The 17,758-nt window shown below is 41.3% G+C and overlaps 3 protein-coding genes across 9 annotated transcripts; 2 read left to right on the forward strand and 1 right to left on the reverse strand.

Annotated features, from left to right (window-relative positions):
* The first annotated feature begins 613 nt into the window (after positions 1-613).
* Positions 614-4,720, forward strand: LOC108041103 (alpha-(1,6)-fucosyltransferase). The gene is made up of 4 exons (XM_017118898.2): positions 614-1,310; positions 2,007-2,559; positions 3,075-3,499; positions 3,622-4,720. Exons 1-4 carry the CDS (start codon positions 1,066-1,068, stop codon positions 4,259-4,261), a joined length of 1,863 nt encoding a protein of 620 aa, XP_016974387.1. The 5' UTR covers positions 614-1,065; the 3' UTR covers positions 4,262-4,720.
* Positions 4,721-6,367: 1,647 nt separating this feature from the next.
* On the forward strand, positions 6,368-7,452 carry LOC108041107. Its single transcript, XM_017118909.2, has 2 exons — positions 6,368-6,573; positions 7,044-7,452. Exons 1-2 carry the CDS (start codon positions 6,468-6,470, stop codon positions 7,277-7,279), a joined length of 342 nt encoding a protein of 113 aa, XP_016974398.1. The 5' UTR covers positions 6,368-6,467; the 3' UTR covers positions 7,280-7,452.
* On the reverse strand, positions 7,412-16,798 carry LOC108041105 (phosphorylase b kinase gamma catalytic chain, skeletal muscle/heart isoform). Of its 7 annotated transcripts, XR_001769109.2 has the most exons (12): positions 16,650-16,797; positions 15,752-16,152; positions 15,534-15,673; positions 14,748-14,926; positions 14,405-14,689; positions 14,253-14,343; positions 13,581-13,717; positions 13,421-13,518; positions 10,844-11,305; positions 8,630-8,788; positions 7,736-8,139; positions 7,412-7,634 (listed from the first exon to the last, which is right to left on the reverse strand). XR_001769109.2 is itself a non-coding variant. In XM_017118904.2 (11 exons), the coding sequence occupies exons 3-11, from the start codon at positions 15,623-15,625 to the stop codon at positions 8,005-8,007; spliced, it is 1,638 nt and encodes a 545-aa protein (XP_016974393.1). In that variant the 5' UTR covers positions 15,626-15,673; positions 15,998-16,152; positions 16,650-16,797; the 3' UTR covers positions 7,412-8,004. The 7 variants fall into 7 exon arrangements, 6 of the variants coding, with proteins under 6 accessions (XP_016974393.1, XP_016974394.1, XP_016974392.1 ...); XM_017118904.2 differs by having other exon boundaries at positions 7,412-8,139; positions 15,998-16,152; XM_017118905.2 differs by having other exon boundaries at positions 7,412-8,139; positions 15,886-16,152.
* Between the last annotated feature and the right edge of the window lie 960 nt (positions 16,799-17,758).

Here is a 17,758-nt window from a genome sequence, read left to right on the forward strand (position 1 = left end):
TATCGTGGCCAAGAACACGTCATGTATGGCAACGCCAGTAGGTCTTCCGATAGACGTGAGTATGTAAATATGCGATAATTGGGGCTGGAATTGTTTAAAATTGTAATTGCATTTAAACATCAAATTAGTATCTTTATTTGTTGTGGCATATTTTAACATATTATCTTGCAAAAAAGTATACATATTTTCAAATGAATGCACAAATTAAAATAACTCCCGAAGCAGCTAGAAGATTGTATACGCAGATGTTAATGACAACAATAAACGGGGTTATTTGCTTCAAGTGATTTGTATTTTATTAAGATTATATATTATTTTTCTGGAAATACAGAACTTTAGATATCAGCTAGAACTTAAGCAATCGATATTATGGCCGATGCAAATAAGTATTCCCGGATTGTGGGTTTTAGTTTTTTTTTCGGACATTTAGGGAACATTTTAGGGGATAATAATTGTTAAGATGTTATGCTTCAAAAAAATTTGATAATATTTATAATAAACTTTATATTCACAACATCGTTTAGAAACTTGGCTCGCATTTGAATTTTGGGGGGATTTTTTAGTGAGAATTTCTCGTTGCTTGCATTTGGGGGGAAAGCATTTTCACAATCTGGTAACACTGGCACTAATCAAAAGAAAACACAGGACAGAAACATATAGAATAATTTCGCACATAAATTAACTGTGCCACGACTGCCCGATCGGCACATCCCCCCGCCGCCCCAGAAGCCATATTTCTCATTAGCAGTGGAGTTCAGTGAGCGGCTCGAAATTTGCCACAGCCAGCCCCCACATATCATATATAAATCGAACAATACCCCCTCCGCCCCGCCGACCATGACATTGGATCGCCTTGGTCGTTGGCCAGATCGGAGTTAAATGGGACTAGACTAGTGGACCAGTGGCTATGTGTCGGGATCGAAACAGCTCCGAATCAAAGTCCTCATAGAGAGTCCCACGTTCCTAGTTCCTTGTTCCCCGATCCCTGGGCTCCCGTGAGAGATTCTGATCCGTGCAGAGGACCCGGCGAGCAGAGGGCAGAACAGAAACGGAAGAGGTGCCGCCATGCTGCTGGTGCGTCAGCTGTTCGGGGCTTCGGCCAACTCATGGGCCCGCGCCCTTATCATCTTCGTTTTGGCCTGGGTGGGCCTGGTCTACGTCTTTGTGGTCAAGTTGACCAATACACAGGGCCAACAGGCCGCCGGCGAGAGTGAGTTAAACGCCCGCCGCATCTCACAGGCCCTCCAGATGCTGGAGCACACGCGCCAGCGCAACGAGGAGCTCAAACAGCTCATCGATGAGCTGATGAGGTAGGTGGACACAGATGGATGGAGCTCGGACCACAGTCGAGGGCACCAGAATAGCACAACAGTTTTGGCACCCAAAGAAATTACTGCTTTATAAAGTTCATTGCACTCCCAAGTGAAACCCTAAAATACTTGATACACCTAAACATAAAAAAGAGATTAATGCACTATGACGAACACTTAATGGTTGCATTCCCTAAATACTAGCTTTAAAAGTTCAGTGGACTCACAATTGTATAAAATCCCCAAATAATCGCTAAATAATTGTCATAACTTAACAAAAAGAAATTCATGCATTATATACGAGCACTTAATTGTTGCAGTCCTTAAATACTAGCTTTCGAATCGTAACAACGTAACAAAAACGTATTAAACTCACCTTGAAGCCGGATTAAACCCGTAGAACACTTGTATTAACTTAACAAAAAGTTATTTTTAACCAGCCTGCAAGTCAATAGTTAACTAAACAAGAAATAATAGTTTTTATTCTATTGCCATACATTTTAAATAATCTGTTTAAGGCTTTAAACGCCTTTTATAATTTTTTTTTAATTTGTGTAATTTTCTGGAATTCTTAGAGCTCTTATTGCGATAGCTATTGTATTTCCCATCTTTCAGCAGTGTGGCTAATTATGCATGGCACGTCAGCGGAATAACACGCAATAAGCTGCTTTACTCACCACATACTCTCCATTTCAGTGACCAGCTGGACAAACAGAGCGCACTAAAACTGGTGCAAAGGCTGGAGAACGATGCATTGAATCCCAAACTGGGGGCGGAAGCCGCCGGACCGGAACCAGAATCCATGTTCGAGTCAGCGCCCGCCGATCTGCGCGGTTGGAATAATGTGGCCGAGGCGGCACCCAATGATCTACTAGAGGCGGGTGCCCCCGATCATGGCGACTTTGAGCCCAGCTTGGAGTATGAGTTCACTCGCAGACGCATCCAGACAAACATCGGTGAGATCTGGAACTTCTTCAGCAGCGAACTGGGCAAGGTGCGCAAGGCGGTGGCCGCCGGCCATGGAAACGCCGATCTGGAGGAGTCCATCAACCAGGTCTTGCTGCAGGGCGCGGAGCACAAGCGCTCGCTGCTGAGCGACATGGAGCGGCTCCGTCAGTCCGATGGCTACGAGTCGTGGCGTCACAAGGAGGCGCGCGACCTGAGCGATTTGGTGCAGCGCCGCTTACACCACCTCCAGAATCCCAGTGACTGTCAGAACGCTCGCAAGCTGGTTTGCAAGCTCAACAAGGTGCGTTTTATAGAGTTCTTTGCTTTCTGGGTAAAATTAGTATTCCTAAAGCTACATATCGTAGAGCGAGCTTATCATTTATATTGGTATGAAGTCACTTCGAACAGTTGAACCTTTGGCTAGAAAATCATTAAGACAACTTATTAAAACAGGAAACTATTTTTTTGTATTCTATTTAAAGCAAGTTTTTTTATAATTATTTTGTTATTTTCCTGGTATTAATGCCAAAGCTCATAGAACTTATATAAATAATAATTTCATAAAAGTAAAAAAGTCTGTTAAGCTTTACAGAGTATAAATCAAAAACAAAGTTTGTATGCAATTAAATATTTAATCACCAAATTTATAGAAAGCAGATGAATATTCTTATTCTTATTAAGCTCCATTCATAAACAACAGACAAACATTCGTATTCTTTAAAAGTGGGAAGAGGCAAGGTTAGGATAAATGGGAGTATTGTTAGTTTAACATTAAACCTGAACGCCTTATGTAATTCTCAAATTGTAAATCCCCAGGGTTGTGGATACGGCTGTCAACTGCACCATGTGGTGTATTGCTTTATAGTGGCCTACGCCACCGAGCGCACTCTCATACTAAAATCCCGCGGCTGGCGGTATCACAAGGGTGGCTGGGAGGAGGTGTTCCAGCCGGTGTCCAACAGTTGCCACGATGCGGGCACCGCCAACACATACAATTGGCCGGGCAAACCGAACACCCAGGTGCTGGTGCTGCCCATTATCGACTCGCTGATGCCGAGACCACCGTACCTGCCGCTCGCCGTCCCTGAGGATCTGGCGCCGCGTCTCAAGCGCTTGCATGGAGACCCCATCGTCTGGTGGGTGGGCCAGTTCCTCAAGTATTTGTTGCGTCCGCAGACGACGACGCGGGATTTCCTCGTCTCTGGCATGCGGAATTTGGGATGGGAGCGTCCAATTGTGGGGTAAGTGGTCGAGAGGTGCTGCCGGAGAAGGTTCCTTTTACTTTTAGGAGACATATTACACTGCACCCCTGTCATAAATGCCCACCTATCTAAAATTACCCCTTATTCTTTTTCTTTTGCAGGGTCCATGTCCGTCGCACGGACAAAGTGGGAACGGAGGCGGCCTGCCACAGTGTGGAGGAGTACATGACCCATGTGGAGGACTACTACCGCACGCTGGAGGTGAATGGCAGTAGTGTGGCGCGTCGCATTTTCCTCGCTTCGGACGATGCTCAGGTTATTGACGAGGCGCGCAGGAAGTACCCACAGTACCAGATCATTGGTGATCCGGAGGTAGCTCGCATGGCGTCCGTATCCACACGATACACGGACACCGCGCTGAACGGGATCATCCTGGACATCCATTTGCTGTCCATGTCCGACCACCTGGTCTGCACGTTTTCGTCCCAGGTGTGCCGCGTAGCCTACGAGATCATGCAGACGCTGTATCCGGATGCAGCGCATCGGTTCAAGTCGCTGGACGACATCTACTACTATGGCGGACAGAATGCGCACAATCGGCGCGTCGTCATCGCGCACAAACCGCGCACGCACGAGGATCTCCAGCTGCGGGTCGGTGACCTCGTCTCGGTGGCCGGCAACCACTGGGATGGTAACTCCAAGGGCAAGAACACCCGCACCAACCAGGTCGGCCTGTTTCCCTCGTTCAAGGTGGAGGAGAAGGTGGACGCCGCCAAGCTGCCCCTGTATCCGGGCGTCTAGTTGGATAGCCATCGGCCATGTTGTTGATTGATCTGTGAATCTTTTCTGCCGCATTCCACCTGGAATATCCATGGTGCACTTTGATTCGGCTCGGATCAGCATCGCCAAAATCGAATGAATCTACAAAATGTCCAGAATCTCAAATGAAATCTCGCTCTCTATGTTATTGTCCATCGAGTCCTGTGCTTCTTGTGACTTTTTCTTGGTGTTCTCGTATTCACACTTTTACGCTCTGGCTCCGATTCCGAATCTGATTCTTATTCTGCATTTGTACAATTCTTTTATTTATTAGTAAGTCGAAAGCCGAAGAAATTATGTTGACAAGAATATACATAAATATATATATATAAATAAATTATATATAGGAGTGCATGTAGGTTCACTAAGCGCAATATAGTCTATCACCTGTAAAATAGTTTAAAAGAAAAACAAATGATGAACGCAAAACAAAACTAAATCTGATTAAATTCAATAGTAAAAGAAATAAATAGTAATGTTTTAAAAAGAAAATGTTTGTACATACAATGTTGTTTTATTATGATGATATTCGTTTAAACTGATAAAAAATGTAAACTGGGATGTGTAATATTCATCTTTTGGACCAGGCGAGCAGTAACGTTCATTAGGTATCTTATGATCAGTTACTGGGTTTTTGTTAGAGATGGCCGCGTGCCTAATTTTAGACCCGTCCTCAAGTAAATGAGGCTTTGGCTGTTTTTGCGAGGCGAGCAGCTTAAATAAGTTTTTTTGCTTTTAATTTTTGTCGCGATTTTTCGTGACACGAAAAAAAATCCAAGAAGCTTAACCATCTCTAATCTACGCTTAATTCTAATCTCAGCAACCGCTTTTTCATTTACATGTTGCCTACATTTCTGCGCCGTTGGATTTTCTAATTGTACATATGTACGACTTCTAATTGTTTCTGGGCGCCTCGTACTTGAAATACAGAAATCTAGTATTGCCCTAATAAATTTAAAGCAAGTTATGCGGGCCTAATATTAAAATTCCCAGGTCCTTAAATTGATTATTATAATCCCAAAAAGGAATGTCTTACCTCATCGAAAACTATAATTTTTTTATTATATTTCGACTTTTTTGCGTGACCCATTAAAAAACTTAGACAAAAATTTTATTTTTAAAATAGTTTCTATTCCGTTTTTATTCAGATTCTTTTGAGAACAAAATGTTTTACAGCTTTTATTTCACAAATTCAAGCAATCAAGAAATTTGATTCACATTTTTAATATAATTATATACCGTTAAAATTAAGTAAGACTAATATTAAGTAGTCAAATTTTGTGTGCATATTGAAAAACATTTTATAAGGATTAATAAATTGTTATTTTTCTCTCATTTGTTACCAAGTCTATTTGTCACATCTTAAGTTCGTTAATCTATTATAACATTAGGCAAATTCGTTTTCGCGGAATGGCATTGCTTTGCACTTACATTTAGATGTGCTGACGACCCTTTAACATGGGTATGTATGACTGGGCATTAATTAATAAAATGTATGAATTTTGAATAATTTAGTACATGTTTTTTATGATGGGTTTTTGGCGGTTCAAAAACCCTGCGGCGCCGGTGAAAGTGCAAATTGACGTTGCGTGCCCTCGCGATGAGTCAAGTCAACTCGCTGGAGCACCTCGAAAGCCGCAGGAATTCCACACCAAAACGAGAAAATTCCCAAAAAAACAAGCCAAAACGGGCGCCAGAAAATCGAAAAAAAAATAAGAAACGTGATAAGCTTCCCCCACCGACAACAAAAAAACAATAACAAATATATGGCGCACGCGTGTTTGTGTGCTTGTGCATAAATAAATTAAAGGTATATCTGTGTATGGGTAATTATAATTAAGTACTCAATGAACCGCAGGGAAGTAAAAAAAATAATAATACTAAAAAAAGCGGTCAAACAGGCAGCTGAACCGGCAATATGAGCCGGAGAACCGGGGAATCGGAAAAAGGAGCTCGCCGCGATCGTTGGACAAGGTCAAGTCGCAGTCGTTGGCAGCTGAAGCGGATAAGCCGCCTCATTCCGGGGCTTTGGCTTCTGATAACCCGGCTTCTGTCACCCCAGGCTGCGTATAAAACATTGTGCCCGGGGCTTAGACAACAGCACTTGCCGACCAGCAGCCCAGTTGATAACATCATCGCACCCAGAGTTTCGGGAGATTACCAGTACAAAACACATCATCAAAACAGAATGTCGCACTTCACCGTCGTCGCCGTCCTTTTCGTCTGCCTTGCCATTATCCTGGGAGACCAAGGCGCCCAGGCTGCCGTTGCCAAGGTTCACCTGACCAATCCCGGTAAGTTACCCAAGTTCATAAAAACTTTTGGTCGTGCTATTTATCCTTTAAACAAGAATTTCATTATGATTACCGATTTTGCATTTTTCCACAACGCTCTAGGAATACTCTTATAAACTTAAAAAAAAAATATTTATTCTAAAACAATAATCTAATCATTTGTAATGTAAATTTTATTAATTGACTTGATGATCTTAAGCCTCCAAGACATACTCTTTCAAGCTTATTTATTATAAGAATATTCTTATTAACATTTGTTGTTAATAATTAATTTAATAGTTAATTTCTATTTGAAAATCGATTTTAAAAATAATAATCTTCAAAATATATATTTGAACGGTATAACGCAATCAATAAAGTACAAATTAGTTCCCCCTGTTAGAAAAATATCTTATTCAGGGATGTGCAACGATTGCTTTGATACACAAAACAGTTATATATGTATGATCCATTTACCTTTGTGTTTCCAGATCATCCCGGCAAGTGTGTGCTGGACTCGAACACGATCATGTCGCCCGGACAGAAGGGCAAGCAGCCCAATCACCCATGTGCAGGTGTCGAGTGCCATGAAGGTGGAATGGTAACCATCAGGACCTGTACGGCCGTTGCTCCGCCAAAGGGATGCAAGCAGCGCGACTTCGTCAACACCAACCGCAACTATCCCGAGTGCTGCGAGCGAGCCTACGATTGCACCAAGCACATCTAAAGCTATCGTTACTCGAGTGTTGATAGTTAAGTGCTAACCAATGGATAGTGGTTATCCTTTTTTTTTTGTTTGTTTTTGTTTTATTTATTGTGTATACTACAACATAACAATTAAAATGTAAACGCTTAGCAATACAATTAAATAATTTAATAGAATCATTAACAGAAAATACATATGCATGTACGCTTGCTTGTGGGGGTGTAATTGGGCTTGGATAATGAGGCAAGGACCTGTCCGCGGCTCTACCTATATCTATATCCGATTCGGCTCGTTCTGGCGTCGGGCAATACATCACTGAACATGGGTATAGCTTGCCGCCCGTTGCAACTCTACACTAACTCATTACACTAAATGGCTGGCATATGAAAAAAAAATAATTAAACCAAATAAAAAGTATTAAACAAAATCACAAGGACGAAAAAGGCAGAGAGGTAATATAACTATGCATATTTACACCTGCAAGTGTGTGTTCTCTAGTTTGTTTGGGGTCTTCTCGAAGCGCACAATCTCCCAAACGCAGAACGAGGCGAATTCGAATCGCAGCCAGCCGAACGGTTGAATCCTTTTTGGTGTCTCTCCTTTGCAATTGCAATTTCCTGTTTTTCTTAGTAACTTTAGCTAATTCGTTTGTTTGTTGGTTGCTTGGTTGGTTTTTGCTTGTGTTTTTGTGTGTTTTGTGTGTGCTTATGTATCTCAGCGACCACGCCCCGTAGCCCGGCCGCCTCCTATCGGCTGAGATTGTTGATGTAGAGCGCGTGCAGCTCGGTGCGTGGAGTATTCTCGAAGAGGGCGGCGCGGTTCTGGCCCTCGCCCTTCTTAACCCAGTGCCCGTAGACACGGAAGGCACAGCCATCGATGACCTGCAATTAAATGGGAGTTAGTTTATATTCAAATACATACAGAATAATAGCTCTTTAAGTTCTCTTTTCTTGATATATTATATAAAGAAATCGATTATCATTAAAATATCAGTAAAAAATGCGTTAAAATTAACTTCGGAAAGCAGCTGTTCTTATATCTTTGCAGTTATAACAAGAATTAGTTAGTAAATAAACCAAAAATAATTGTTATTTATAATTTCATACAAAAATATCTTAAACTATGAAAGATATTGATAAACAAAAGGAATAAATCTCTCTAAAAACTAAACAAAATTGTCTACTTTATTGTGCTATAAATTTGGGAATTTCATCTAAAGAAGTATATTTGGTTTACCCATTTAGAAACCTACAAATAATGATTCGATTTTCAGGATGGACTCTTAGTACAATCTATTAGTTCTTTGATGAAATCTTTAGAGCTATTATTCTAAGCGCAGTTTAGGGATTCGTTTTTGAAACAATTACTCACCTTGCGCAGAACTTTGACGCGATACGGATCCCGGATGGCCTCCTCAACGTGCAGCGGCTCGGCGGTGTAGCGCAAGCGCCGTATTCGGATGACGGCTCGTATCACGAGTATGGCGAATTGGAACTTTTTGCGCGCGTTGAAGCGACTTTGTTTGCGCAGCTAAACATGAGAGACGGGAAGGGCTGGATTAGGACTTGCATTTTCGGGACATCAACTCGCGCATTGCGGATCGATCTCTTTTGGCTTTGTGTTTGGTTAGAGGTGCACACGCCATTGGTTAAATTCGGGGGTTAATTCGTTTTGGGGTTAGCAGTTGACGGATTAAAAGTTAATGGTTAATGGTTACTCCTTCGGACAAAAACAACACGGATCGGGGTCAGCGATATGTTTCGAGTGCCCAGTGTTAGATTCAGTGTTATTGTTAGTGGAGCATAAAACTCCGGGGTCAGTGTTTCGATGGGTGAGTGTTATTTGGTAGTATTATTTACTTTATCGGATGAGTGTGGAGATGGTGGGCCAAGCAGACGTTTTAACAGAAGACAAAGAAAAAGCCATAGCCGGAAGCAAACGAAAGGTCAGAGGTTAGGGTTAAGGGATTAGAGGAGTAATTACAGTCAAAGAAACATTTTCGAGTGAACCACAACATTGACGCTATTTACGGATTACCATAAAACTGGCACGATTCATATGTGTGGCATTATGCAGATAAACAGATATACAGTGACGAGTATTAAGGTATGCGGAGTGGGCGTGGTTGGATGGATGGATATAATACTGTATGCAAATCTATCTCAGTTTGACTTGGTTTACTCACAAGGGAGTCTCCACAACACCGACTTATAGACACACATCTTATAAGGGCGTTGAGACTCTGACAATATAGAGAACATGACACACAAACAAAACGTGTATAACATCATCAACAGAGGAGAAATTAAACAAAATAATCCGTCAGTGAATCGATTTAGGCGTTATTTCATAATATATACGATTATAGATGGGCAGTATATGCACCCAAAAAATATTAAATCCCAGTAAGGCAATCTTTTCAACTAATAAATTGAATGATCCAATTGATAGGCTAAGCTGAGAAGTGATAGTTTTCACTAAAAATTTAGACCTAACACCTAATTCGTTACAAATTAGAAAACATCAATCGTATTTTTTTGGGTGTATATACACTATGCTATGTGCTATGTATGGTTAATCATAATTAAGACTAGCATGCAAGTTAGCTTATATTACTAATCTGGCTTCCTTCACAAGGCACAGAGAGAAATGAGAGACACTAAGAGGCGTTTTTGGCGATTTAAGATTAGTAACAGATGACACCGTTCACGACTACATCTAGGACTATTGCTATGGCTACACAGAGGTATACGGCAGAAGCAAGTCAACTACATACAGTTCTTGTAAATATCATCCAGTTCACCCGAGAGATATGTACTAGAGAAAGGTGCATATAATACAAACATAGTGTTTACTCGCTATGATATGACTAATTGTCAGCTATAAGAAAATACAATAATAGTAATAGTATAATGCAGTAGAGGTAGGTACTTTCAATCTTAGACTAAATAGTAGGCGGATGGGTAGTAAGCAGCGGCTGACCGATCGGCCGATATTACGATCCATCGGATCAAACATCTTAGAGAGAGATAGCCGAACAGTATAATGCGAGGGTGAGTGAGTGAGTGAGTGAGAAGGATGAAGGTGGGTAAGTGATACAATGGAGTTGAATCGAGTGCAGCTTGTCTCTTATGATTTATGGAGTGGACTGAATCGAATCAACTAAAAGCGCTAGAAATTAATCGGTAATAATACGTGTGGCGTCTAAATAAGAAGTAAAACCCACGCGGTTGCCAAAAAACGCTAAAGAACGAAAAATGCCTTACGAAAACATATGCTGTTGTAAATTTACAAATAAAGGGAAACGAAATCTTTAAACAAATATTCCAGTTAATTTTCATTAGATAATTTGATAAGCTTCTAATATTTTTAAATGAAAATAATAGTTAAAAATAAATAAGATTCAATCATCATTGTAATTTTAAAAATAAATTCTTAGGTGACAAGTATTAAATAGTAGTCATTAATGCAAGTCTTATTCGTCCAGGTCTTTGGTATGCAATTTTTCGTTTCCCTAGCGATTTCTGCCATCGCCCGTTGGGCCATTTGTGATGGGAAAGCAAAGAAAATCAAAGGAAAACCTGCCTGCACTGTAGGAGGTGCATACACCGATTGCTTGCCACCGCCATCGCCACCTGGCTGCAATTGTGGATGCAATTGCACCGGCAGCGTCGTCTGTTGTTCCTGATACTGTTGCTGCTGCAATTGCGATTGCTGCTGCTGCGGTTGCTGCTGATAGTAGACCGTCGCCGTAAGCGTTTTGTGGGAGGAGGCTGAGACGGAGGAGGAGGACGCCAGGTCCATGCCCAAGCCCGAGGAGGAGGAGGAGGAGCCGGCGTGGCAGGAGGCAACAGCTGCATCATCCAGCGGACCGTCGCGCATTCGGTTTGACGAGTAGGAGCTCTGTGGCGCACAGTACAGGTAGCCTGCGCTGCTGTTCAGCTGCCCAAAGCGGTACGATGACGTCTCGGAGGCGAGGAGGTGGTACCGGCTCGAGTGGGCGGCCAAGATGGGCGGGGGCTGATGCCGTCGGTCACCCATCAACACCTGATTTTCGCACCACAGTTAACAAACAAAAACGGGGGGAGGATGGTTGGCAGAGAGGCAAGGGCAGAGGCAGCAGCAGAGTGGGCGCGGAAGAAATTAAAATGTTATCAGTCATGGGTGATAAATCAAAGGAGGTGAATCAGGGCGTACTTATACTTAAATACAGATTACCTACGGTAGTCTCAACTTACAGTCTATACAACTGACTTAAAGAATACATCCTAGTCGACTAGTCGTTCCTTCACACTTCATAATTATATGCACCTTGGTTGGGATTCGTATTTGGAGTACACCCGTACCTTGAATTTTATTTTGAAAGATTGTTCAATATGAGAGGATTCCTTCAGCTGGCATTTCAAAATTACTGAACACTTAAAAAAAAAACTGACCCTTAGGTTGAGTTTTTATTTATATTTTGGTTTTTTAAGTTTTTTTTGACGAAATTTACACTTACACTTTTTAAGTTAATAGGGCTTTTAGTTTTGCTAAGGTACTTGCATATTTTCATAAAGATTTAAAAAAGAACATTTGCCAAAAAAGGCTTCCAAAATGTAAATATTTAATTCAAGGTATGGGTGCACCATCCTTAAATCTCACTGCCTGGTTCTTTTCCCTCTCACTGGCTAATGGTTAATGCACGTACACATGCAGTGACTCAAAATGGGCATAGGATATGGGGATTTCGGAAAGGTTGGGTCTGGGGTAAGGGAACCCTGCTGGATTTCTTCTTTTGGTTGGCATGCAGACACAGATATTAACTTAACAGCGTATGAATAGAATGGCGAGCACAGAGCTGCACAAGTGTGTTAACGGTTTTAGTTATCGGGGGCAATCGGTTGAATTGTACAAAAAACACACATGGAGCACAAGTTCGACAACAACATCGAGTACAACGGATTAGAGGGGATTGGTTATCATCGTGGGGCATCGCGCCATCGACAAGCAAAACAAATCAGATGCAAAAAACGAAGCAAATCAGGTACGTTTTCATTTTGTTATTTGTTTGCTTCTGGCGGTTAGAAGTTATTATGCTGGCACATGACCTGACCGGTTTATTTATATATAGTATACAATTGATATGCACTATGATGTACAGTTTAGCTGGGTTATATTAGATCGGCACAGAACGAAACAGAACAGAATGCAACAGATCAGATGCAACGGAACACAGACACGAATGTTGGGTCGGCAGGATTGCATGGTCATGAGTTGGGGACTGCCGACCCGATTGTTTTGTTATCGGGATTATCGTTATTACAGCGATTACAGCTCCGATAAATGGATACGGAGACACACAGCACAGAGAGATAAAGATAGAGAGGGTTAGTCCGGGAAGAGTTCGTTACCAGTGCGATCTCAGTGATGCGACTCATTCGTCGGGACTTGGTCGACAGGCTGCGCTTGAGGCCATCAATGTTTTGCTCGAACAGCTATCGATAGTGTGTGTTTGTTATCGTTCGTTTTGGTTCGTTTAAAATTAATTGTAATCGATTTGATTTGATATATCGTTTATATGTAAGGAAAAGAAGAGAGAAAATGGTTGGTATAATAAATAGTAATCGTAAAAGTAAAGTAAACGCACAAAACACTATTAACAAAACGAGGAGTGCTGCTTAAGAGCCCGGGTGATTTGATTTGGGGGAACCAAACTTATGACAGACCCTGTCAGGACATAGATCTGACAGTTGGACTAAACTACGGGGGGTTAGGCTGCTACCCTAACCAAATCGTAAATCATAATCGTAATTTTAGAAGGTAACAGTAAGAAGAAGCAGTTAATAGGCTGTTGTGAGTGGATTGTGAGTCACAGGTGTGTTCTTTCCATCAGAGTGTGTTTTTAGGTGTATTTTGTGTTTAGAGACATTTGCAGGGCCAGGTGGTTGGGTGGGGTTATATGTAGAATATCCCCTCAAGAGTTTAAAGCCCTCGACTCGAGATCTAGAATCTATATACAGGGATGGGAGCCCGAAATCTAAAAACTGCAGCCCAAACACAAAAGGCGACTCGGAGGCGGACCTCATTCCTGGTGGCTAATTGGTCTGATTTTTGTTTTGTACAGGCGGTTGTACTGGTGTTTTTTGGGGTTCGGCGGCGGCCAGCAATTCCAGCACTTACCATTTGGTTGAAGAATGGATGTCTTAATACTTCCGTGACGGTGATACGTTGCGCAGGATCAACGACTAGACATTTACGTATCAGATCCTTGGGATCCTCTGAAATTAATCGGGGGAAATAAGCATATATGTATCGTTTAGATTTATATCAAAGGACCAACCTGAAATATCAGCCCACTCAGGCGAGGTGAAGCTGTATTTGCCCTCCATGATATTCCGCAGCATGACCATCTGTTTGCGGTGCCAGAAAGGCGGACAACCAACGAGCAGCGTGAACATAATCACGCCACAGGCCCATCTGCAAATAAAATGAGTAAAAGGTGTCAATAATTTTTGCTGAACCTAAGTAACGAAGATACCAGTGGGAAACGTTGAACAGCCCAATAAACAAAAAGCCATACTTATTGCTGAACCAAAGAAAAATAGACGACGGTATCGGAACTGATCAGGTTTCAGATCGTTATGACTTTTTGCTCATTTGCCTGTGACTCATTCATCAAAATGCACACCTCAAGATCAAAACAATTCGCTTGGCGAATAACACTATCAAAAGTAATGTATAAACAACTATCAGCAAATTTCTCTTATTTTAATGGGAAAGTTTAGGTTCTTTTATAATTAATGTGATCACAACGAAAGAATATGACAAAAAATTGTGTTTTGCTGGTCGAATTAATATTTTGCAGTTACTACACTTTTACTTCATTGAATTTTAAATAATTAATTTTTATATTTTGAAATGACTGAACAAGTCTTTCGATTTATGTGCACGAAAAATTGGGATATCTACTTAGGAATGTACTGATAAAAAAAAAAGATTTTATTGTTCTTACATGTCCACTTCCTGGGAGTATCCGGGGGATCCTTCGAACATGTTGCACTTAAGCGTTTCCGGCGCCAAATAGCCCGGCGTTCCACACAGATCTGAAGGGAAAATAAAGTAAACATACTGTATAAAATCCCGCAGAATGTGCCTATTAATCACCTGTGAGTTTCTCGCTCTCCTGCAGCTGCCTGGCAAAGCCAAAGTCCGTGATCTTCACGTTGTGGTTCTCGTCGAGCAAGATGTTCTCGGGCTTGAGGTCGCGATGGACGATGTTCTTGGCGTGTATATACTCGACGCCCTCAAAGATCTGTCGCATGATGGTGCGCGTCTTCTTTTCGGAGAGCGTCACCACAGAGGTCAGATAGTCGAAGAGCTCGCCCTTAGGACAAAGCTCAAATACGAGGAAAACAAATGCATCTGACTCAAACACGTCCTGCAGATCAACTGTGGTAAGAAAAAAATGGTTAAAAATAGATTCTGTAAATGCCAGAAAAGGACTTACTTATGTAGGGATGCCCCATGACCTGGCGCAGTATTGAGATTTCTTGTCTGGTTGCTTCGAGCATGTGATATGGATTCGTCTCACCCGCCTCCGTGGTGGCGCCCAGGTCGATGATCTTGGCGGCGAACTCCTTGCCCGTCTCCTTCTCGATGCACCGCCTAACGGTCGAACTGATGCCCCTGTAAGACAAACATTAGGTTGAGATAAGCTGCACTTGACTTTGGCATGATCGGGAATTTATCTAATCTCTAATCGCTTCAATTGTAATATGTAATTAGCCCTTGTTTTCGCTTAGTCTCTGTTATTTGCTTAACAAATGCTGATCTCAGGGGAGGAGTAGGAGGTGGAGGAGTAGCCGACAGACGGGCGCCGCTTCAAAACCCATGCCATTGCTCCAAAGTGAAGAACTGGAGGAGGTTGACTCATTTGGCACCATTAAGCCAAACTGCAGAGCCATAAACAAAGCCGGCATTAATGCAAGCTTAGCAGTAAGGGGCAGGTATGGCATAAAAAGATCGTTTGTCGATATCGTATCAATTGTTAGGGATGCGGGAGACATCATTTAGTTTGGATATATCAAACAAATTTCTGTTCTTCATATGTTGATATAAATCTTTTGAAGGGAAAACATGTTTTAATATTCAAATAAGTTAATAGATTTTGTTTTAAAAAAAAATGTTTTTTTTTTAATTTTCCCATTTTACAGGATATTAGGGTTATTAACGGTAAAATTACAGTCATCCCTAAGAAGTAAAATTCTTGCAATTTAACGAACAAATCTCTCACCTGCCCAAAATCTCCTTTGGCTCGTATTTAGCATAGAAGCCCTTGGCCGCATCCTTGTCGGGCAGCAGGTCATCCTCCTCGTCCTTGGCCATTAGATCCAGTGAAATCTTGCCGGCGCTGCTGAATCAGCAAGGGGTAATCTATTGGGCGGAGGAGAGATGGGAGGAAGCAGTGGATTAGTAAAGGATTATATGATGATCGCAATCAAGATCAGTTACTCTGCGGCTGGCCAATGAAGATGATGATGAGATGCGGCGACTGAGGAGGCGGGAGGTGGACTGTTGATGATGAGGTTGATGCGATCGTTTAAGGCGTTGCTATTTTTATAACGACAATGTGGGAACGAACGGACGTGCGACACGAGTGAATCTCAGCGACTGCGACTCTCCGACTTTGCGACTTTCCCACTTTGCGACTTTCGTTCTTTTTGGTTTTGGTTTGGTTCAGTCTTTCCTTTTAATTACCAAGTGACGTCGACTGCGCTGCTGCTGCGCTGGTGCCGCCGACTGCGCTGCTCCGGTTGGAAGTGGAAGTGGCCTGTATCGGTTAACTATCTCGCTCTCTCTCTCTTTCGCTCGCTCAGCTGTTGGCGGCTGATTTAATTAATAACGAATGCCAACTACAACAGAGATCGATTTGTGAAATAACAGGCAAAAATTAAATCAAAAATAATAGAATTAGCATTCACTGATACACAAGTGTGTGTATGTGTTATGAATGATTACACAACTACAACGGTTTGTTTTGTTTGTATTTTTGTAACGCACGCATTTTTGTTATTGTTCTTATCACCGCTACTTCTTATTGCTGGTGTTGTTATTGTTTTGCAGTTGTCTTGCTTCTGTTTTCACACTCTCCGACACATACAATCAAACAATGTGCAGCAGGTTATTTTTTGTTTTTGGTTTGCTCTCGTTTTCCCATCCTCCTTTGCAATCACACACACACACACACACACTCACACTCGGGCACACAGACGCCGCACAGCACAGCCACACACACGCACCATCGTGGACATCCAACAACACTAAGCGGGTACATTTCAATGTCAACTAAGGTTAAAAGTAGTACGCTTTTTGGCGGAGTTGGCGCACGCACCGCCTTTGAAACACATACACGTGTGGCCGCTCGGCTGGCTGCTCGCTTTCGACGACGTCTCGCGCATAACTCCACGCCTGATGCCAGATATTATCGGATTTAATTGCAAATGCAACAAAAAACCCTGTATTTTATTTTGACACAATCACAAAACTAGAGCTGGAAAAAAACTCGATGTTCATTTAATAATATCGATATTTCCGCACAACATCTATGTTTTCTTGCAACTATCGGATATTAATAGTATTTGATGGTTCATGTCTTGACTAACGCACTAAGGCATGAGAAACCCACTAGTGCCATACATTTAAAACAATTACACTCCCAAACAGGGATGGCTGTCTTAGCAGAGACACTCTCGCAATGAGGTCTAACAAATCAAAAATCCAATCGTTAAATTCGTTATAAAATTTCCAATGAAGTAACATTCTCAGGAAAAAAACAAATCGCAAAAAATTATGGGGTACCCCTTTTGCAAAATATTTTGACCAAAATCCGTAAAAAATCTGCTCGTTTTTTCTGTTTTTTTAATCAAAGCCCTGGGAAATATTGGAATATCATACATCATTTGACACGTTATAAAATTCACATAAAAAAAATTGCAAAAAAAGCATGGGGGTACCCATTATAAAACATTTTTTTGCAAAAATCCGGAAAAAATCTGCTCTATTTTTCTTTTTTTTTTTTTAATCAAAGCCCTGGGAAATAGTGGTGTCATGTTGCAATGTCAAACATCATTGAATTCGTTATAAAATTTTCAATCAAGTTACATAAACAGCTAAAAAAAAATGTTAATAGACCAATTTTCGCAAAAAATCCTGAAAAATAATCAAAATGGAATCGATCGATAGTTTGGTTTCAAACTAACATAAAAACCTTAAAAAAATGTTTTTCAGTTTTTTAATTCGAACCCGAAATTAGGGAAAAAAAAAAGGAAAAAAATTTTTTTTTTCAATTTTAAAAAAAAAAAAAAAAAAAAAAAGAAAAAAAAAAAAAAAAATGTATTTTGTTTGAAATTATGCGTCAAACTTCGAACTTATGTGTTACAGGCTGAACAAATTTACAAATTAATATATTGTTTAGTTGTTTTGTCCAATTTTTTCAATGGCAAAAAAATATTCAATTTT

Source organism: Drosophila rhopaloa, unplaced genomic scaffold, assembly GCF_018152115.1.
Source record: "Drosophila rhopaloa isolate 14029-0021.01 unplaced genomic scaffold, ASM1815211v1 contig_3, whole genome shotgun sequence".
Classification (NCBI taxonomy): domain Eukaryota; kingdom Metazoa; phylum Arthropoda; class Insecta; order Diptera; family Drosophilidae; genus Drosophila; species Drosophila rhopaloa.